Raw genomic sequence first — 23,555 nt, 5'->3', positions numbered from 1 at the left:
CTTTGGCAACGATCACACCTTAAAACAAACTGATGAGCATCCTTGAACAAAGTAGGCCAGAAAAAACCTGCTTGCAGAATACGAGCTGCCGTCTTCTCACCTCCATAGTGTCCCACATAAACCGTGGAATGGCAGTCTCGTAATATCCCCTCCGTCTCACAGAACGGGATACATCTCCTGATGATCTGGTCAGCTCCCTGTCTAAACAAATATGGTTCATTCCACATATACCACTTCACCTCATGCAGAAACTTCTTCTTTTGAGCGGATGTCAAATTAGGAGGCATTATGTTGCTGACGAGATAGTTTACAATATCTGCAAACCATGGTTCTTCCTCCTGAATTGCAAACAACTGCTCATCCGGAAAAGATTCATTGATTAACGTCCTATCTTGTGAAGTAGAATCGGGATTCTCCAACCTAGAGAGATGGTCAGCTACTTGATTCTCAGTACCTTTTCTATCTTTGATCTCTAACTCAAATTCCTGAAGTAAAAGCACCCAACGAATGAGTCTCGGCTTCGAATCCTTCTTAGAAACCAGATAGCGAATATCTACATGATCAGTGAATACAGTTACTTTTGTACCAAGTAGATAAGATCGAAATTTCTCAAAGCCAAAGACTATAGCCAAAAGCTCCTTCTCAATAGTGGTGTAGTTCAATTGGGCACCATTTAAAGTCTTACTCGCATAGTAGACCACACGGAAGAGATTTTTCTTGCGCTGTCCCAGAACTGCACCTACCGCATAATCACTCGCATCACACATCATCTCAAATGGTTCTGTCCAATCTGGTGCTGTAATGACTGGTACCGTGATCAAACTCTCCTTCAGAGTCTCGAATGCTGCCAAGCATTCATCATCAAATTTGAAAGGCACATCTTTCTCAAGCAAATTGCACAACGGCTTAGATATCTTTGAAAAGTCCTTGATGAATCGCCGATAAAAACCCGCATGACCAAGAAAACTACGGATTCCTTTCACAGAATTAGGTGGGGGCAGATTTTCAATGACTCCCACCTTGGCCTTGTCCACCTCCAGACCCTTGCTAGAGACCTTATGCCCAAGGATAATGCCTTCACGCACCATAAAGTGACATTTCTCCCAATTAAGCACCAAATTAGTTTCCACGCATCTTTTGAGTACGGCGCGCAGATTATTCAAACATTCATCATATGAGTGTCCAAAGACGGAGAAGTCATCCATGAACACTTCGACATTATTTCCAATCATGTCAGAGAATATAGCCATCATACATCTCTGAAAGGTGGCCGATGCGCCACATAACCCAAACGAAACTCTGTGAAAAACAAATGTGCCAAATGGACAAGTGAAGGTAGTCTTTTCCTGATCCTCTGGTGCAATACAAATCTGATTATACCGAGAATAACCATCCAGAAGACAAAAATACTCATGACCCACCAATCTGTCAAGCATTTGATCAATAAATGGAAGGGGGAAGTGATCCTTCCTTGTGGCTTTGTTCAATTTTCTATAATCCATGCATACTCTCCATTCTGTAACTGTTCGAGTAGGGATGAGCTCATTCTTTTCATTTGCGACCACAGTGATACCTCCCTTCTTAGGTACACATTGTACGGGGCTCACCCACGAGCTGTCAGAAATAGGATAAATGATGCCTGCATCTAGCCATTTCAGAATTTCTTTCTTTACCACCTCCTTCATGATGGGATTCAGTCTTCGCTGCTGTTCCACAGTTGGCTTACTACCTTCCTCTAGCAGAATTTTATGCATACAATATGAAGGACTTATCCCCTTGATGTCTGCTATGGTCCATCCTATAGCCGATTTGAATTCTCTCAAAATCCTTAAGAGCTTGTCTTCCTCACTACCTGAAAGGTCAGATGAAATAATAACAGGTAACGTAGATGAATCACCTAAAAAAGCATACCTCAAGTGTTCAGGTAATGGTTTGAGCTCCAAGGTAGGTGCTTCCTCTATTGATGGTTTGAGCTTCCCTTCAGCATTTTTAAGGTCAGAAGTACCAAGAGATTCAAATGGTATGTCCAGCTTTCGCTTCCATGGAGAAGCGTTCAGATATTGTAATTGTTCGTTGCTATCTTCATAATCTCTGTCAAAATCCCCCACTAAGGCCTTTTCCAATGCATCAGACATTAGCATGTGATCGAGTTCCGAAGTAACCGCAGTATCAATCACATCCACTTTTAAGCACTCCTCATCTTCTGTAGGGAATTTCATTGCCTTGAATACATTGAAGGTCACATCCTGATCTTGGACCCGCATAGTAAGTTCCCCTTTTTGCACATCTATCAAGGTACGGCCAGTAGCCAAGAAAGGCCTCCCCAAGATTATGGGAATCTTCTTATCTTCCTCAAAATCCAGAATAACAAAATCTGCAGGAAAGAAGAGCTTATCCACTTTGACGAGCACATCCTCAACTATGCCCCTTGGGTAAGTAATGGAACGGTCAGCCAATTGTAGTGACATGTACGTGGGTTTTAGATCAGGCAGATCCAGCTTTTTAAAGATCGACAACGGCATCAGATTAATGCTTGCTCCCAAATCACAAAGGCACTTGTCAAATGTCAGATTGCCAATGGTGCAAGGAATGGTGAAGCTTCCTGGATCTTTCAGTTTTGGTGGTAACTTTTGCTGCAGAACAGCGCTGCATTCTTCCGTGAGAGCAACGGTTTCAAGGTCATCCAGTTTCACCTTCCTTGCAAGAATAGTCTTCATAAACTTCGCATAACTAGGCATTTGTTCCAGAGCCTCAGCGAAAGGTATATTGATGTGAAGTTTCTTGAACACCTCCAGAAACTTCCCGAACTGTCTATCCAGCTTTTGTTGCTGCAATCTCTTAGGAAAAGGTGGTGGAGGATAGAGCTGTTTCTCCCCTGTATTAGCCTCAGGCAGAGTGTGTTCAACAGTAGTCTTCCTTGGTTCCGCCGCTTTCTCCTTTTGCTTAGATTCTTCACCTCTAATTTCAGCTTCTACTTCTTTTGCCTTTTCAGCATCAGCTACTTTTCCAGACCTTAAGGTAATAGCCTTGACTTGCTCTTTAGCTTCCTTCCTTCCTGGTACTTCCGTGTCACTGGGAAGAGTGCCAGGTTGACGATTGAGCACTGCATTGGCTAATTGACCGATTTGATTTTCCAAGGTCTTGATAGAAACCGCCTGACTCTTGCACAACAGCTTAAGTTCCTTAAAATCAGCACTAGTAGGTGCAGCTGCACTTCCCTATTGAGGATATGATTGCCTTGTAGCATACTACTGTGGTTGCTGGAATCCAGGTGGGTTAAACTGTTTACTCACTCCTTGCTGATATGGTGGCTGAATAGCATTCTGATTATTCCCCCAGCTGAAATTTGGATGATTTCTGTTATTAGGATGATAGGTCGCTGGCACAGGCTGCTGTTGTCGCTGATAATTATTCACATACTGAACAGATTCGTTGACAAGAGAACACTGATCCGTAGCATGAGAACCTGCACAAAGCTCACAAACCATAGCTATTTGATTAACTCCATACGTAGCCAAAGAATCAACCTTCATTGATAGCGCTTGGAGCTGGGCTGCAATAGCGGTGGCTGCATCAACTTCCAGAATACCTGCTACCTTGCCTGACGTCATCCTCTGAGTTGGGTTTTGATGCTCATTTGCAGCCATCGTCTCTATAAGATTATACGCCTCAGTATAGCTTTTAGCCCATAAGGCTCCTCCAGCTGCTGCATCGAGCATGGGCCGAGATTGGGCCCCCAAACCATTATAGAAACCAGTGATCATCATCCAATCCGGCATTCCATGATGTGGACATTTTCTCAACATTTCCTTGTAGCGTTCCCAAGCCTCGCACATAGACTCCGTAGGTTGCTGCGCAAACTGAGTAAGAGCACTCCTCATAGCAGCAGTCTTTGCCATTGGATAAAACTTCACCAGAAACTTTTGCGTAAGATCTTGCCACGTAGTGATGGACCCAGCTGGTTCAGAATGTAACCAGTCTTTAGCCTTATCCCTCAGTGAGAATGGGAAAAGCCTCAACTTGATAGCCTCATCAGTCACGCCATTATACTTAAAAGTGCTGCAGATCTCGACAAAATTCCTTATGTGCATGTTGGGGTCTTCAGTTGCCGCTCCTCCAAAAGAAACAGAATTCTGCACCATCTGAATAGTGCCCGGCTTGATTTCAAAGGTGTTAGCTTGAATAGCCGGATGAAGGATGCTTGACTGAATGTCATCAATTTTAGGCCGAGAAAAATCCATAAGAGATGGATCAGCTTGAACAATACGATCTCCCATGTTTACGGGTTCTTTCTGCTCAGTTCCTGAATCCGAATCCTCAAAATCTAACTTCTCCGGAATATCAAGAACTTCGTCTGTCTCCTCAGCTGTATCTAAAGTCCTCTTGCGAGCACGAGAACGAGTTTGCATAAACGCTTGCTAAAGTACCTGAAACACAACCGAAAAGAGTAAGTAACTACTACGTCCTAATCACTGAGTCCTAATGACCAATGATGGTAAGTACATAAACTAAACAAATACGCCAAGTCCCCGGCAGCGGCGCCAAAAAACTTGTTAGGGCGAAAACACGCACTAATATTCACGCAAGTATACGCGTTCGCAAGTAATATAGAATACTTTCTAGTTCGTTCCCTCAGAGACTCAGACTAAATTATTGTCTAATTAAACTCACTCACCAATGTATGATTACTTCTCAATGTTAAGATAATAACACTTAAAATTGTTGATTAAATATTAACTATAATTAACTACTTAATTAACCACTTAACTAACACTTCAATTTATCAATAATAAAACACTCATGAGATCACAACTTCATTATTACTTCCTTCTATAGCCATTGTTATTACCTTTAGCATGTGACAGTCATGATATTAATCGAATAACACAAAACTGATAAAAGCCAACTTTCATTGTACTAATACCATTCTACCAAGCATCCACAATTAAGATAGAAGTTGAATTATGTTGAGTTCCTATATGTCTACAGAAATTGACAACACAACGATTTAAGCATTAGTTATTCCTTTTTGATTACATAGGGCAAATAAAACTGTTAGAGTTACCCACTAATCATGCACAACGTACATGAACCTATGCTAGCATGACAAGTTCTAAACCTCAAGATCCACCGTCGCTTCACAAGAGATTAACACCCTATCTTATATGTTCGCGACGCACATAAGACGAATACGCACAACCAATACTAGATATCAATCAATCATCACACACTAAAGTATTAAACAATTAACTAAAGAATTCCATAATAAATCCGTTGCAACCCCATGATCACGATTAGCCCATAATAGAACTTATCGCCATCATGGGTTCATATGAAATCATGATAAACAAACACAAGAAAATAATAACTAAACTAATTATATTAACACAGAGTACGTCACAAGAGTAAATAAGTCAAAGCAAGAAAACTAGCATCCAACGTTACAACGAAACAAGAATCACAAGAAAATATGCTTCCTCTTCGTTGCGGTGTGCTAAATCGGTCTTCTTCCTTATCTCCTTCGCTTCTTGCGTAAAACACAATCTAAAACATAATCTCCTTAATACTCCCTGTGAAAACGTCTCAAATCTACTTATATAATAATCCCATAAAACTTAGATTACATAGAAGTTGGAAGCCAAACAGAAGTAGAAGTCTAAAATAATTTATCTTTTTCCCCGACCCTGCGCGGCCGCTCAGCATAGCTACGCGGGCGCGCAGGTTGCTGCGCGGCCGCTCAGCATAGTTGCGCGGGCGCGCAGACCTCTACTGGAAAAAATCCAGGTTTGCTCCGTTTCTTCGCCGTAATCTGCCCGTTCCTTTCCTCTCACAATGGTGAACACATGCCAAGGCTTATTCTTGATGATTCCTCCCCCGAAATGCAACTAATACCCTGAAATGCATAAACACTAGAAAAACGCATCAAATACACAAAATACTTGATTTCAAGACACCAATTTAAGCCATTTTAAGATGTTCTAAGTGGTATAAAATGCCACTTATCAGGCCGCTCCACACTTTACGATAAAACGACAATACCCATGAAGGGCCGGTACCCGAAAAGGGTTGAAAATACTACGAGACGTGAATAGACTATTATAACTTTTACAAAAACTCGAGTAATTTTCCCGGAAGTTAGGGGGAAATGATATGGAGAGAAAATATATCTTAAAGACATATTAAATGTCACATTAATTACGTTTAAAATTCTTGTCCAAAACCCAATACAAACCAGGTTGGTCAATGGCTTGTTACAGGCTAAAGACGACCCAAGTTGTCAAGACCCACGAGCAGAGGTCGTCAAGGCCTACGAGTAGAGGTTGTCAAGGTCCACAAACATGGCTGAAAGAACAGAGACATGACGTCCAACATGGACACTAACTCCTACAGGGAAGGATCCAAAATCTCTTGCCTTATAAGAGTCCTAATTACCATCTAAGTTAGAGACTTGTCTACCAAATCTCCCAACACAAGTCTAACTCCTGACTCACCTCTATATAAAGGGCTCTACCCCAATCTAGAACTACGTTTTTAGTTTGATTCTCTACGACACAAGATACGTAGGCATCTTGCGAAGGAACATTAAATACTAACAAACCCTTATTTTTATTCCAACGCAATATCTAATTTTAAATTTTAATTTTTTTTTTAAATAAAAATATATGTACAAAATATTGATTCTAAATAATAATAATTATTATTATTATCTTTACTGTATAATCGAAATACCTAAATATAAGTGTCGAAATCTTGATAAAAAATATAGAAGGAGCAAAGAGAGGGAAGTCTTAAATAAAAATACGAGAAAAAATGATAAAATTATCACATTCTTTAGGATAAGTAACGAGAATAACATTTTTAAATTTTTTAGCCAAAAATACATCTCTAATATGAATTTCAAAAATAAGAATTATAGGTACACATTTTAAATATAGGTATTTAAAAAAAATTTAAAAAAGAGAAAAAAAAATTAAAAATTTTGATGAGGAATGATATATATTTGTAAGTAATACGTATTTTCCTAATGCGTATCTATTTTTTTAGTTTTTGAATTTTTTACTAATTTTTTTTAAAGAAAAACGTCTTGACACCCACTTTTTAAATGGAGATATTTTTTGCCAAAATTTTAAAAAATTATATTTGTGTCCCCGATTTTATTTTATTTTTTAAATTATATTTTGGGCATCATAGCAAAGGTCCGGCTTCGGCTTTCAGATTTCAATTACTTTCATCCAATCTAACCGGTTAAGTGAATTTAACTTAAAATGTAATATGGTAAGATGAAAGATGTAAGCAAGTCTCAAAAACAAACATTTCTTTTCATGAAGACGCTAGCCTATTCAGGCCACACTAGATCTGGAAGAATGAACAAATATGAATCAATAACCTTCTGTCCTAATTTTCTGAGGCTGACATATCAGCACTCAACAACTTTCAAACTGAACTAAGAGTCTACCACCACATTTTTCAAACTAGGCATTTATATATAAACATTACTAATTCACCATCAGTTTCGGCCAACTCATGAGACACCATTCTTCTGTATTCTGAAAAATGATATAAATGTTTCCGATCATTTTGTGTATTTGTGTCGCACATACTACTCAGATTAATATTATACTAGCAGTATATGGTTCAACCAAGAAAATTCAGAGGTGTGCGACAGCGTCAGTGGGGTTCTTGGGTTTCCGAGATTCGCCATCCACTGCTGTAAGATTTACGAGATTTTAATCTTCATAGCTGCAATAAAAATTTGTACGATGCAAAAATCGTATTTGAAAATCTACTTCATCAAAAAATTTATTTTATATTATTTATAAAAATTAGCGATATAATTACAGGAAGAAAAGGGTTTGGCTAGGCAAATTTGATACACCTGAAGCAGCAACTAGAGCTTATGATGAAGCAGCTTTTTTATTTAAGGGAAGAAATGCAAGAACCAATTTTCCAGTGACGCATATTGCTAATACCGGTACTAAGGAGGATTATATATTGCCGGAGATAGTGCCGCTAAGCTCAAGAGAAGTAAAACAAAGCCATCTCCATCACTCGTCTGAGGCTAGATCCTGTTAGTTCCCATATCGGTGTGTGGAAAAAACAGGCTGGAGCAGGTTCAGATTCAAATTGGGTGATGCGGGTTGCGCTTGGCAATAAAACTTCTGCTGTTGAAGAACAAGTGTTGACTCATAGTTGTTCATCATCTTCGTCATTGTCCGATCCTAGTGCAGCAATGACAGCCTCTAGGAAGATTGATGAAGAAGAGAGGCTTGCAATGCAAATGATTGAAGAGCTTCTCAACACAAATACCGACTGATAATATTATGTTTACAATCAATAGAATAAGACATATTATCTATACAAGTACTGAACTTCAGCAATATACAAAAATCAAACGTCTGAATGTATGTACACTACACATCTTACAAAAATCAAATACCTTGGCTTTCATGTTAAGTTGAATTGTTACATTGTTCTGTTTATGCTGTTCTGCTGACAACTCAAATCCATGTTTGTAATTATTCTTTCTAATAATGAAACGTCCAATTCGGAGGCATGCTAATTGTAGGAATTTCAATTGAGCATGTAGTAGTTTACCTAGTCATATAATCAAATTTCACAGTTCAATGTCTAGTGTTTGTCAGGAATTCTATTCAGTCATTACATCTAGTTTCTCGACATGGAGACATGGACTTGTTTGATCCATTAACATTTGTCTCTGAGACTTTGGAAACAAAATTAGGCAAAATTTAAAGTTTGCCAGGTAAAAGTAATCATAATTTATTTATATCATACAAGGAACTTAACATACAGTTCCCCTTACATTTGATAGAGCTTTATTAGCCCTCTTCTCTTATTTAGGAACTTATACAGATAATTCTTCTGGATTCTAGCTCACGAACAACTAAAGCCTTTTAAACCGGTGTACACTTGTTTGACGTCTATAAACCCATAGCTGCTTCAAATGTATGAAGTGTTATGCTTAGGAGATGAGTTCGAAGCCTTTTACAAGCATGGACTGAGCCAAATACTGGTTTGCGAGTTCAGTTGGATGAAAGCTATCCCAGAATACATACTGTGAGGCATTGGTACATGTTCCAACAGACAGGGAATTGCAAAGCAAAGATGTTTCTATTGTACCAGTCCCACAGCAGGCCCTCCTTGACTCGATGAAACCTGAAAATGCAATTTTATATCAGAAACTCTTGTCAGTTCCCTTTAGAAAATTGATAAAAGAAATTATATAACAAATTGTCTTTACAAATGAGATATTCGAGATTTGATGGAGCCACTAAGGCGTGTGTCAGTTTGAGTACTATGGTAAGGATCCTAATAAAAACTCTGCCTCCCTTTCAAAAAAATTAATGCAGTATTTAGTTAAGTATTAGTCTTTCTGCTTCATGCATTATTAAATTTTAAAGCCATTAGAATCAAAACGCTTAGTTTCGTAATGTACTTTCTTTTCGGGATTATTATGATAGGATGCCTTATCCATTTTTTATGATATAGTAAAATAGGAACATTACCATTATCACTTGGCTTCATGACCAGTTCCAGGAGGGGTTCATAGATATCGAAGATAACAAGTTTGAGGCCGTGAAACTGGTACAGCAATCTTTCCGCTGTGCTGTTTAGTTTGTTGTTAAACAGCACAGCATCCGCGTTCAGCCTAGGTACACACTGATTGCTACCTCTCCCAAATAAAGTGATGGCTGCTGGCAAACAACCAGTTGGTGGTAGGGTTGTGACACCAATTCTTCTTGCTCCTAGCCCATATAGTTTCTGTAACGTAAAATTGTATGAATCATTTTATCAGTTTGTTATTAATACGGTGACTATATATCATATATAGTGTTTGTGTACTGTTATTACAAATTGTAAGTGCATTTAGTAGCAACAACTGATGGTATCACAGATAGTGCGTACGACTGCAAACCTCAACAAAGTTGGTGAAAGATTTCATTAAAAGGTCCGTGAACCGATCAATTGAATAAGTTCCTCGAAGAAGTGGATTGACATAGTAGTTCTGAACGAAGTCGCTGCTTCCTGCACTCAAAAGGTGGACTGCACCAGATATTATTTCAGCGGCTCTCACGTCTCCCTCCAATTTTCTAACCTTGTTTTGCCAATCCTTGTAATTCTCTATCTGTTGCGGCAATGAAATAGCTAGCTGCCAAAAAAAATGCTAGTTTCAAGATCATTACACAAGCCCTATGTATCAAGTCTCGTAACTAACTTATGCATATTATAATGAAATTCAATTACATATGACAAGGATGTCATGTTGTAATAACCAGAAGCAGCTGATGCGAAGTTGGCACCAGTCACGATGTTCCTTCCTTTGGCATCATCACTAAGGTATGCTGGTGGGTACGAACTGAAGCCAAGGTAATCAGCTGTCCAGATGAATACATAATAATTTGTGTATAAATTAGCAGAACACAAAGTATCATATTGAAGTGAAGTGCACACACGTTGATGTTGATCGAGAGTTTGGATCTTATCAATTATGACATAAAACATTACCTGTGAAGTCTATGGCCAGCTTCCCGTTGCAGAATCTCCCTGTGGCCTTGTGAGTGACAAAGTCTCTTCCGTAAGGAGGAAAGTTGGCCTTGACAAGGCTGAAGCGGTTATTGTTGTTCCCAACATCAACGACAGAATCACCGAAGATATTGAGAGCAGGAACCATAGGCTGGCCATGAGCTCCGAACAAAGCTATTGCAGCAACAAGAAAAACAGAAAAGATCCTTAAAAATCCCATGTCTTTCCTTTTACTCCTAAATTCAAATTTCACGGAGAGGGGGGGTGTTAGAGAGATAGCTGATTGCAAAAATAGCGTAGGTGGAGTGGAATTTAAAGAAGTAAGAAGAGGCTAAAAATAAGAGTATGTTATGGGAAAGAAAACTCAGTTGTATAAAAGCTGAGGAAATTTGGGTAGCATGATCAGCACCTTGTTGAAAAGAAAGTAAAGACTGTCAACTTTGTTAGGCTAATACATAATAAAGTTGCTGGTTTGCTTGTCCACTTCTTTAAGTTTGTTAAGGGAGCTACAAAAAGCTTTCAATAGCTGCAAATTATGCGTGACCTGAATAACATCATCACATTATGTATATCTCTTTGGCAGAGCTGCCTCTTGGCTGATTACAAAACCAACATACATCACACTGCTGCGGATGCAGGACCCATAATACAATGTACATGAGCGGAACATTAACTGTTAGTTGGAATTGGAGTTGTGATATATTCATATTTCAAAATACCCAATGCAGTATATGTTACAAACCAAATTAATTTTACACTAGAAATTATGTAAAAATCATATTTAGTATTAGTTGACTGGTTTTTTTTTTTTTAATAAAAAAGCCTTGGAAGCTTTAGGAGTCTTATTTATAAAGAAAATGATAATGACTAAGAGTGATTGCTTGCTTTTAAACATTTATGTATAAGTTTGGTTTCTGGTTAAAGAATTTTCATTTGGAGGTTGAGGTTTCATTAAAATTATTGTAGTTATTTCTTTAGTTTTAGTATATTGTCTAATGTTCTTGGTTCATCCTTGCAAACTGATAGTAAGATACATCTACCTATCTAAGAGCATCAGGGTTCCTTTAATCATCATGCTCTTGCCATGTGGCCGTGTCAGTATCTCAGTCAAATCTAATTCCCTAATTTAACTCATGTTTTGATTCTCCTGAATTTGTTGAACTATTTACAGACAAGACCATGATTCTGGATTTTAAGAAGATATAAGCCCTGTTGTATGTGTTACAACTTACAAATATGGACCACTCCTTTGAGTTGATTGAGGGAAGGACAAATATTCATTTTATCATCTGGAAAATACAACTCATACTAGAACCTGAAACTTGTTTGATGCTGGTAAGTCCTATGGAGGATGAAATCTCTCCATAAGGCCTTGAATTAGTCCCTCATATCAAAGGCAGTCTACTGATCGTCAGCTACTGGTGCTACAGGAAGTGGATCTACTACTACTTCCTGGTACATATTTTCTTGTGAATTATTTGTAAAGCATGCCTCACACTTGCAACTTCAAGTAAGCTTTGTCACTAGATTATGACCAATGTCCAAAGTTATACAAGTATTTATCAGCGTCGCTTAGAGTTATCTACAATAAAAAGGTTATCAGAAATCATGATTTCACATATATGAAAGCTTGAAATGTAGAAGATGAAGTTTATTAATGAAATCTTGTTTTATAAGCAAGTAAACTATACAAACTGTGATATTGTATTTGTTAACTGAAAAATGTACAACTCTAACAAACTAATGGGTGAGAGAGACTCTTAAATAATGATCTAACACCTATCAGCACCAGTACTTTCTACAGCTGGCATAACTAACTTCTTGTTGCTGATGTAAGCTTGTTGCTTAGCTGGCTGCTTGTGTGGATCTGTTATATTATCATCCCCCTCAAGCGAGGAAGTGCGAACAAGTTGAGTACTCCTAGCTTGGACAAATGATATGTCATTAAACAAGAGGGAATTGCCTTAGTGAACAAATCTGCAGGCTGATCCTTGGAAGCCACATGAGAAGTAACGATCATACCCTTTTGTAATTTTTCTCTAACTATATGACAATCTATCTCAATGTGTTTTGTCCTTTCGTGAAAGACTGGATTGGCAGCTATGTGAAGTGCAGAACGATTATCACAATATAGAACTACAGGCTTTAAGCCTTGGATTCCAAGTTCAGAAAATAATGAAAGTAACCAAGTTACTTCACAACAGACATCTGCAAGGGCCCTGTACTCTGCTTCTGCAGAGGATCTTGATACTGTTTGCTGCTTTTTAGATTTCCATGATATCAGGGAATCACCTAAGGTAACACAGTAGCCTGTTAGAGACTGTCGAGTAAGAGGGCAGCCTCCCCAGTCAGCATCTGCATATGCTTTGAGCTGCAAAGGACTGGTTGCTGACAGAAGAACACCTTGTCCAACAGTGTGTTTCAAGTATTTAACAACTTTCAAAGCAGCATCCATGTGACACTGTCGTGGAGAAGCGAGAAATTGAGAAAGCACATGAACAGAATATGAGAGATCTGGTCGTGTGATAGTAAGGTAGATTAATCTACCAACTAGTCTTCTATAAGGAGCAGGATTGAATAAGAATGGTGAGGTAACATCACTGAGAAGAGTGTGATTCTGTTCCATGGGAAGTGTTGCAATACGAACATTTTCATAACCAACATCTTTAATAATATCCAATGTATACTTTCGCTGATTAAGATAAATTCCTTTGTCAGATCGGGCTGCTTCAATGCCTAAAAAATATTTAATAGGACCCAGATCTTTAATTTTAAAATGACTGGCCAAATGAGATTTAATAAGACTGATATGTTGTTGATGATTTCCAACAACCAATATGTCATCCACGTAGACCAGAATTGCCAGAAAACTTTTAGTAGATAGGTAACAGTCAAAATGCAATCACCCCAAAAAGAGACAGGTAGTGAAGCTTGAAGTCTGAGAGCTCGAGCTGTGTTTAAAAGAGTTCGATGCTTTCTTTCCACAACACCATTTTGTTGTGGAGTGTAAATGCAGCTCTTTTGATGAATTATACCGAGGGTAGCTAGCTGAGTTTGCAGATTATTACTAAGGAACTCAGTTCCATTATCTGAGCGTATAGTTTTCACCGAACACTGAAACTGTTTGGACACGTAGGCAATGTAGTTCAACAAAAGTGTAGCTACTTGGCTTTTATCAGAAAAAAGATAAACCCATGTTGCACGAGATTTATCCTCAACAATTGTGAGAAAATAACTACAATTACCATGAGTTTTATATTTATACGGACCCCAAACATCAACATGTATAAGATTGAACAAATCAGCACTAGTTGTTATGCTATGGACAAAAGGCAATCGAGACTGTTTTGACAAATGACAAGTATCACAACTATTGAAAGAAACATTGTTTTGATACATTGTTTTGGGCAACAAAGCCATAGAAGAAGCAGATGGATGCCCTAATCGAGCATGCCATAACAGAGAATCAGGAGTACTGGTAGAATTATTACAAATGGCATTACAGCTAGACACAACTTTAGGAGACTTGGAGACAGATTGATTCAGAAGATAAAGACCGTCTTGAAGTTCACCAATCTCGATGGTCTTCTTCAAGATATGGTCCTGAACAAAACAAGCATCTTTGGTGAAAAAGATATCACAGGAAGAGAGTTTAGTGAGTTTGGGAACTGATAACAAATTATAATTAAAACTGGGCACATAGAGTACATCAGTAAGAACTATATTTGAGTGAAGAGATACAGTGCCAGTATGAGTGACAGTTGTGGAGTGACCATTAGGAAGATGCAAGATAGAGTTAACAGATTGCACATTAGTCAATAAGTGCAAGTGTGGAGTGATATGATCAGTGGCTCCTGAATCAAGAATCCACTTATTACAGTCTAACAATTGTGTGTGATTTGTGTGACACACAAAATGTAAAACATTACCAGCTAGATGAGTTTCACCAATAGCAGAACAACCAACAGCAGTGCTCTGTCCTGAATTGCTTGCATTTGATGAGAGGTCCTTGAGGCTAGACTGAATCATGTGCATAAGCTGTTGACATTGAGCATTAGAGAAACCAGTTAGAGCACCAGTAGTTGTAGTAGAGTCATTAACTTCTGATCCTTCATTGACATCTAAGGTCACATTGAAAGCATGAGCATTCTTGATATTAGCAGCAGCCTTATAACCTTGAATCTTTGGCTTAGGTTTAGGTTTTCCATATAACCTGTGCCATTCAGGGTATCCATGAACACAAAAGCACTTTTCCTTGTTGTGTCCTGTCATATGACACACTTCACACATTTGATAGTTATCAGCACTTATTTTCTGCTTTGAGTTCTTAGAGAATCTGTTACCAGAATTACCACTAGCGTGTTTCACAGCTAAAGCCATGGAATCAGCTGAAGAATTACCAGAAATACATTCTCTCTGGTTCTCTTCTTGCATCAAAATACTATAAGCAGCACTCAATGTAGGCACAGGATTCATTAATAGGAGGTGACCTCTGATAGGAGTATATTGATCACTTAAACCCATCAGAAACTGAGATAGCTTTGTACTTTTGCAAAATTTCTCAAGTTTTTCATTCACTGAACATGTACATTTTCCGCAATCACATCTAGGAGTCTCAGTTAATGCATCAAGTTCATCATTCAGAGTACGAAATTTTGTAAAATAAGACGATATAGACAGGTTGCCTTGAGACAGATACGCAATTTCTTTGCGAAGATTGAAGAGCTTTGGTATGTTAGTCTGAGCAAACCTAACTCGTAGATCTTCCCAAATTTCAGAAGCATTATTGAAATACATCACACTTTGACGAATTTCAGCATTAACGGTGTTAAGTAACCATGAAATCACAAGATGATTACAACGATTCCATTGAGATAGCAGAGTATTATTAGGTTTAGTGTCAGTTCCATCAACAAAACCAAGTTTCATCTTAGAAGACAATGCAATACGCATAGATCTGGACCATTGATTATAGTTACTTTCATTGAGAGTAACAGTTGTCAAAATCATACCTGGATGATCTGAAGAATGCAGGTAATAAGGATGATAAGAGTCAATAGTTAGATTTTCACCAGTATTTGTATCAGCAGTTGATGAAGATACCATTAGAGACTGTTCTTGAGCAAAGTAATTGCAGATTTAAGAATACGTAAACGACGAGATTATAAATCTGTGAAATCAAGTGACAACGCGGAAGAATTGAGCTCGAGGCTCTGATACCATATCAGAAATCATGATTTCACATATATGAAAGCTTGAAATGTAGAAGATGAAGTTTATTAATGAAATCTTGTTTTATAAGCAAGTAAACTATACAAACTGTGATATTGTATTTGTTAACTGAAAAATGTACAACTCTAACAAACTAATGGGTGAGAGAGACTCTTAAATAATGATCTAACACCTATCAGCACCACTACTTTCTACAGCTGGCATAACTAACTTCTTGTTGCTGATGTAAGCTTGTTGCTTAGCTGGCTGCTTGTGTGGATCTGTTATATTATCAAAGGTCCATCCTAGAATTTGAAGGGGAAGCAAAAAGAGGTGTGACATAGAAGCTACTACAGACAGAAATCTGTAATATGATCATAGTTAATCAGGTTAACTAATTAAATCATAGATAAGAAGTGATAAGTCGCATTTTATACCACTTAGAACGTCTTAAAATGGCTTAAATTGGTGTCTTGAAATCAAGTATTTTGTGTATTTGATGCGTTTTTTCTAGTGTTTATGTGTTTCAGGGTATTAGTTGCATTTCGGGGGAGTAATCATCAAGAATAAGCCTTGGCATGTGTTCATCATTGAGAAAGGGAAGAAATGGGCAGATTACGGTGAAGGAACGGAGCAAATTCAGGAATTTTCCAGAAGAGTCCTGAGCGCCCGCTCAGCTATGCTGAGCGGCCGCGCAGAAAGCTGAGCCCCCGCTCAGCTATGCTGAGCGGCCGCGCAGGGTCGGGGAAAAAAATAATTTATTTTAGGACTTCTATTTCTGTTTGGCTTCCACTTCTATGTAATCTGAGTTTTATGGGACTATTATATAAGTAGATTTGGAGACGTTTCCACGATAGAGGATCGTGGTATTACGCAAGGAGCGAAGGAGATAAGGAAGGAGACCGTTTAGTGCACAGCAACAAAGAGGAAGCATATTTTCTTGTGATTCTTGTTTCGTTGTAACGTTGGATGAGAGTTTTCTTACCTTGAACCTATTTACTCTTGTGACGTACTCTAATTTAATATAATTAGTTTAGTTATATTTTCTTGTGTTTGTTTATCATGATTTCATATGAACCCATGATGACGATAAGTGCTATTATGGGCTAATCGTGATCATGGGGTTGCAACGGATTTATTATGGAATTCTTTAGTTAATTGTTTAATACTTTAGTGTGTGATGATTGTATGATATCTATTTTTGGTTGTGCGTATTCGTCTTATGTGCGTCGTGAACATATAAAATAGGGTGTTAATCTCTTGTGAAGCGACGGTGGATCTTGAGATTTAGAACTTGCCATGCTAGCATAGGTTCATGTACGTTGTGCATGATTAGTGGGTAACTCTAACAGTTTTATTTGCCCTATGTAATCAAAAGGAATAACTTGTGCTTCAATCGTTGCGTTATCAATTTCTGTAGACATATAGGAACTCAACATAATTGATGACTATTCAAATTCTATCTTGATTGTGGATGTTGGTAGAATGGTATTAGTACAATGAAAGTTGGCTTTTATCAGTTTTGTGTTATTCGATTAATATCATCACTGTCACATGCTAAAGGTAATAACAATGACTATTGAAGGAAGTAGTAATGAAGTTGTGATCTCATGAGTGTTTTATTATTGATAATTTGAAGTGTTAATTAAGTGATTAATTAAGTAGTTAATTGTAGTAAATATTTAGTCAACAATTCTAAGTGTTAGTGTCTTAACATTGAGAAGTAATCATACATTGGTGAGTGAGTTTAATTAGACAATAAATTAGTCTGAGTCTCTGTGGGAACGAACTAGAAAGTATTCTATATTACTTGCGAACGCGTATACTTGCGTGAATATTAGCGTGTGTTTTTGCCCTAACAAGTTTTTGGCGCCGCTGCCGGGGACTCGGCGTATTTGTTTAGTTTATGTACTCACCATCATTGGTCATTAGGACTCAGTGATTAGGACATAGTAGTTACTTATTGTTTCCGGTTGTGTTTCAGGTACTTTAGCAAGCGTTTATGCAAACTCGTTCTTGTACTCGCAAGAGGACTTTAGATACAGCTGAGGAGACAGACGAAGTTCTTGATATTCCGGAAAAGTTAGATTTTGAAGATTCGGATTCAGGAACTGAGCGGAAAGAACCAGTAAACATGGGTGATCGTATTGTTCAAGCTGATCCAGCTCTTATGGATTTTTCTCGGCCAAAAATTGATGACATTCAGTCAAGCATTCTTCATCCGGCTATTCAAGCTAACACCTTTGAAATCAAGCCGGACACTATTCAGATGGTGCAGAATTCTGTTTCCTTTGGAGGAGCAGCGACTGAAGACCCCTACATGCACATAAGGAATTTTGTCGAGATCTGCAGCACTTTTAAGTATAATGGCGTGACTGATGAGGCTATCAAGTTGAGGCTTTTCCCATTCTCACTGAGGGACAAGGCTAAAGACTGGTTACATTCTGAACCAGCTGGGTCCATCACTACGTGGCAAGATCTTGCGCAAAAGTTTCTGGTGAAGTTTTATCCGATGACAAAGACTGCTGCTATGAGGAGTGCTCTTACTCAGTTTGCGCAGCAACCTACAGAATCTATGTGCGAGGCTTGGGAACGCTACAAGGAAATGTTGAGAAAATGTCCACATCATGGAATGCCTGATTGGATGGTGATCACTGGTTTCTATAATGGTTTGGGGGCCCAATCTCGGCCCATGCTCGATGTAGCAGCTGGAGGCGCCTTATGGGCTAAAAGCTATACTGAGGCGTATAATCTTATAGAGACTATGGCTGCAAATGAGCATCAAAACCCAACTCAGAGGATGACGTCAGGTAAGGTAGCAGGTATTCTGGAAGTTGATGCAGCCACCGCTATTGCAGCCCAGCTTCAAGCGCTATCAATGAAGGTTGATTCTCTGGCTACATATGGAGTTAATCAAATAGCTATGGTTTGTGAGCTTTGTGCAGGTTCTCATGCTACGGATCAATGTTCTCTTGTCAACGAATCTGTTCAGTATGTGAATAATTATCAGCGACAACAGCAGCCTGTGCCAGCGACCTATCATCCTAATAACAGAAATCATCCAAATTTCAGCTGGGAGAATAATCAGAATGCTATTCAGCCACCATATCAGCAAGGAGTGAGTAAACAGTTTAACCCACCTGGATTCCAGCAACCACAGCAGTATGCTACAACGCAATCATATCCTCAACAGGGAAGTACAGCTGCACCTACTAGTGCTGATTTTGAGGAACTTAAGCTGTTATGCAAGAGTCAGGCGGTTTCTATCAAGACCTTGGAAAATCAAATCGGTCAATTAGCCAATGCAGTGCTCAATCGTCAACCTGGCACTCTTCCCAGTGACACGGAAGTACCAGGTAGGAAGGAAGCTAAAGAGCAAGTCAAGGCTATTACCTTAAGGTCTGGAAAAGTTGCTGATGCTGAAAAGGCAAAAGAAGGAGAAGCTGAAATTAGAGATGAAGAAGCTAAACAAAAGGAGAAAGCGGCGGAACCAAGGAAGACTACTGTTGAACACACTCTGCCTGAGGCTAATACAGGGGAGAAACAGCTCTATCCTCCACCACCTTTTCCTAAGAGATTACAGCAACAAAAGCTGGATAGACAGTTCGGTAAGTTTCTGGAGGTGTTCAAGAAACTTCACATCAATATACCTTTCGCCGAGGCTCTGGAGCAAATGCCTAGTTATGCGAAGTTTATGAAGAGTATTCTTTCAAGAAAGGTGAAACTGGATGACCTTGAGACCGTTGCTCTCACGGAAGAATGCAACGCTGTTCTGCAGCAAAAGTTACCACAAAAACTGAAAGATCCAGGTAGCTTCACCATTCCTTGCACCATTGGCAATTTGACTTTTGACAAGTGCCTTTGTGATTTGGGACCAAGCATTAATCTGATGCCGTTATCGATCTTTAAAAAGCTGGATCTGCCTGATTCAAAACCCACATACATGTCTCTACAATTGGCTAATCGTTCCATTACTTACCCAAGGGGCATAGTGGAGGATGTGCTCGTCAAGGTGGATAAGCTCTTCTTTCCGGCAGATTTTGTTATTCTGGATTTTGAGGAAGATAAGAAGATTCCCATAATCTTGGGAAGACCTTTCTTGGCTACTGGCCGTACATTGATAGATGTGCAAAAAGGTGAACTTACTATGCGGGTACAAGATCAGGATGTGACCTTCAACGTATTCAAGGCAATGAAATTCCCTACAGAAGATGAGGAGTGCTTTAAAGTGGATGTGATTGATTCTGCGGTTACTTCGGAACTCGATCGCATGCTAATGTCTGATGCATTGGAAAAGGCCTTATTGGGGGATTTTGACAACGATGATGAAGATGGCAACGAGTAATTACAATATCTGAACGCTTCTCCCTGGAAGCGAAAGCTGGACATGCCGTTTGAATCTCTTGGTACTTCTGACCTCAAGAATGCTGAAGGAAAGATCAAACCATCAATAGAGGAAGCACCTGCCTTGGAGCTCAAGCCATTACCTGAACACTTGAGGTATGCCTTTTTAGGTGATGTATCCACTTTACCTGTTATTATTTCATCTGACCTTTCAGGTAGTGAGGAAGACAAGCTCTTAAGGATTTTGAGAGAATTCAAATCGGCTATTGGATGGACCATAGCAGACATCAAGGGGATAAGTCCTTCATATTGTATGCATAAAATTCTGCTAGAGGAAGGTAGTAAGCCGACTGTGGAACAGCAGCGAAGACTGAATCCTATCATGAAGGAGGTGGTGAAGAAAGAAATTATGAAATGGCTGGATGCATGCATCATTTATCCTATTTCTGACAGCTCGTGGGTAAGCCCCGTACAATGTGTACCTAAGAAAGGAGGTATCACTGTGGTAGCAAATGAAAAGAATGAGCTCATCCCCACTCGAACAGTTACAGGATGGAGAGTATGCATGAATTATAGAAAATTGAACAAAGCCACAAGGAAGGATCACTTCCCTCTTCCATTTATTGATCAGATGATTGACAGGTTGGCGGGTCATGAGTATTTTTGTCTTCTGGATGGTTATTCAGGGTATAATCAGATTTGTATTGCACCAGAGGATCAGGAAAAGACTACCTTCACCTGTCCATTTGGCACGTTTGCTTTTCGCAGAGTTTCGTTTGGGTTATGTGGCGCCCCGGCCACTTTTCAGAGATGTATGGTGGCTATATTCTCTGACATGATTGGAAATAATGTCGAAGTGTTCATGGACGACTTCTCCGTCTTTGGACATTCATATGATGAATGTTTGAATAATCTGCGCGCCGTACTCAAAAGGTGCGTGGAAACTAATTTGGTGCTCAATTGGGAGAAATGTCATTTTATGGTGCGTGAAGGCATTATTCTTGGGCATAAGGTCTCTAACAAGGGTCTGGAGGTGGACAAGGCCAAGGTGGGAGTCATTAAAAATCTTCCACCACCTAATTCTGTGAAAGGAATCCGTAGTTTTCTTGGTCATGCGGGTTTTTATCGGCGATTTATCAAGGACTTTTCAAAGATATCTAAGCCGTTGTGCAATTTTCTTGAGAAAGATGTGCCTTTCAAATTTGATGATAAACGTTTGGCAGCATTCGAGACTCTCAAGAAGAATTTAATCACTGCACCAGTTATTACAGCACCAGATTGGAAAGAACCATTTGAGATGATGTGTGATGCGAGTGATTATGCGGTAGGTGCAGTTCTGGGACAACGCAAGAAAAATCTCTTCCATGTGGTCTACTATGCGAGTAAGACTTTAAATGGGGCCCAAATGAACTACACCACTACTGAGAAGGAGCTATTGGCTATAGTCTTTGGTTTCGAGAAATTTCGATCTTATCTACTTGGTATAAAAGTAACAGTATTCACTGATCATGCGGCTATTCGCTATCTGGTTTCCAAGAAGGATTCGAAGCCGAGACTCATTCGTTGGGTGCTTTTACTTCAGGAATTTGAGTTAGAGATCAAGGATAGAAAAGGTACTGAGAATCAAGTAGCTGACCATCTCTCTAGGTTGGAGAATCCCGATTCTACTTCACAAGATAGGACACTAATCAATGAATCTTTTCCGGATGAGCAGTTGTTTGCAGTTCAGGAGGAAGAACCATGGTTTGCAGATATTGTAAACTATCTCGTCAGCAATGTAATGCCTCCTAATTTGACCTCCGCTCAAAAGAAGAAGTTTATGCATGAGGTGAAGTGATATATGTGGGATGAACCATATTTGTTTAGACAGGGAGCTGACCAGATCATCAGGAGATGTATCCCGTTCTGTGAGACGGAGGAGATATTACGAGACTGCCACTCCACGGTTTATGGTTGACACTATGGTGATGAGAAGACGGCAGCTCGTATTCTGCAAGCAGGTTTTTTTTGGCCCACCTTGTTCAAGGATGCTCATCAGTTTGTTTTAAGGTGTGATCGTTGCCCAAGAGTGGGAAATTTGATAAGAAAGGATGAGATGCCATTAAATGTGATGCTTGAAGTCGAGTTCTTTGATGTTTGGGGAATCGATTTTATAGGGCCTTTTATCTCGTCTTGTAATAATCAGTACATCTTGCTGGCAGTCGATTATGTCTCAAAATGGGTGGAAGTTAAAGCTTTACCGACAAATGATGCAAAGGCGGTGCTAAATTTTCTTCATAAGCAAATTTTCACAAGGTTTGGAACACCTCGGGTAATCATAAGTGATGAAGGGTCGCATTTCTGCAACCGTAAGTTCACTTCTATGATGCAGCGTTATAATGTGAATCATCGAGTGGCTACTGCCTATCATCCGCAAACAAATGGTCAAGCGAAAGTGTCTAACAGAGAGATAAAGCGCATTCTAGAGAAGGTTGTTTGTCCGTCAAGGAAGGATTGGTCTTTAAAGCTCGATGAAGCTGTTTGGGCTTACAGAACAGCATACAAAACTCCACTTGGTATGTCCCCGTTTCAGTTGGTGTACGGTAAGGGATGTCATCTACCTGCGGAGCTTGAGCATAAGGCCTACTGGGCATTGAAAAAGTTGAACCTGGATTTAGATGCAGCTGGTAAGAAAAGAATGCTTCAGCTTAATGAACTTGATGAATTTCGACTTCAAGCGTACGAGAATAACAAAATGTATAAGGAAAAGGTGAAGAGGTGGCACGATAGGAAGCTACATCTTAAGTTATTTGTGTCGGGGCAACAAGTTCTCTTATTCAACTCTCGGCTCCAACTTTTTCCTGGGAAGTTGAAATCGAGGTGGTCTGGGACCTTTTGTTGTCAAAACTGTGTTTCCACATGGAGCGGTGGAAATTTTTTAGAATGATCCGGACCAAGCATTCAAGGTTAACGGTCAGCGTTTGAAGCACTATTATGGGGACATGGCAAACCGAGAAGTGGCTAGCGCCATTTTGTTGACTACTTGAGAAGGGTACGCAACATCAAGCTAATGACGAAAAAGAAGCGCTGCGTGGGAGGCAACCCATGAATTGTTGTTACAGGAACCCTTAGAAGTTAATAACCTATCTAAAAACACAAAAAAATCAAAAAATCGGGGCTGAATTTTTTTTTTTCCAGTGACCTCATGAGCGTCCGCTCAGCTTTGCTGAGCGACCGCTCAGGGGTCGACTGCTAGAAATTTTTTTTTAGTTCAGAAAAAAAAACCAATTGTAGCCCATAAACCCACGATTTGTTCCCACTACCCCATCATTTTAACCCTTAATCCCCAAACCCTAATTTAATTTCACCTATTCCACACCCTATATATACATACACATATCCTATATATCTCCCACAAACTTCCTACACTTAAACTCTCTCCCAAGCACCAAAACTCAGTTCTTAAACACTTTTATTGG

The 23,555-nt window shown here is 39.2% G+C and overlaps 2 protein-coding genes, 2 non-coding genes and 1 pseudogene across 4 annotated transcripts; 2 read left to right on the top strand and 3 right to left on the bottom strand.

Moving 5' to 3' along the window:
• The first annotated feature begins 3,777 nt into the window (after positions 1–3,777).
• On the top strand, positions 3,778–3,884 carry LOC141722565 (small nucleolar RNA R71). Its single transcript, XR_012575580.1, has one exon. It is a non-coding gene; the product is annotated as a small nucleolar RNA R71 (small nucleolar RNA).
• A 3,480-nt stretch (positions 3,885–7,364) lies between these two features.
• LOC141717049 (ethylene-responsive transcription factor WIN1-like) lies at positions 7,365–8,495 on the top strand (annotated as a pseudogene).
• Positions 8,496–8,762: 267 nt separating this feature from the next.
• On the bottom strand, positions 8,763–10,931 carry LOC141720654 (GDSL esterase/lipase At5g03810-like). The gene is made up of 5 exons (XM_074523183.1): positions 10,525–10,931; positions 10,264–10,394; positions 9,935–10,168; positions 9,525–9,780; positions 8,763–9,174 (listed from the first exon to the last, which is right to left on the bottom strand). The coding sequence occupies exons 1-5, from the start codon at positions 10,760–10,762 to the stop codon at positions 8,981–8,983; spliced, it is 1,053 nt and encodes a 350-aa protein (XP_074379284.1). The 5' UTR covers positions 10,763–10,931; the 3' UTR covers positions 8,763–8,980.
• Positions 10,932–12,314: 1,383 nt separating this feature from the next.
• LOC141719391 (uncharacterized) lies at positions 12,315–15,648 on the bottom strand. The gene is made up of 3 exons (XM_074521767.1): positions 13,449–15,648; positions 12,565–13,278; positions 12,315–12,466 (listed from the first exon to the last, which is right to left on the bottom strand). Exons 1-3 carry the CDS (start codon positions 15,646–15,648, stop codon positions 12,315–12,317), a joined length of 3,066 nt encoding a protein of 1,021 aa, XP_074377868.1.
• A 2,632-nt stretch (positions 15,649–18,280) lies between these two features.
• On the bottom strand, positions 18,281–18,387 carry LOC141722353 (small nucleolar RNA R71). Its single transcript, XR_012575372.1, has one exon. It is a non-coding gene; the product is annotated as a small nucleolar RNA R71 (small nucleolar RNA).
• Positions 18,388–23,555: the final 5,168 nt, after the last annotated feature.

The sequence above is a fragment of the Apium graveolens genome, chromosome 4 (assembly GCF_009905375.1).
Source record: "Apium graveolens cultivar Ventura chromosome 4, ASM990537v1, whole genome shotgun sequence".
NCBI classification, from domain to species: Eukaryota; Viridiplantae; Streptophyta; class Magnoliopsida; order Apiales; family Apiaceae; genus Apium; species Apium graveolens.
This window is presented reverse-complemented; position numbering and strand designations above follow the sequence as displayed.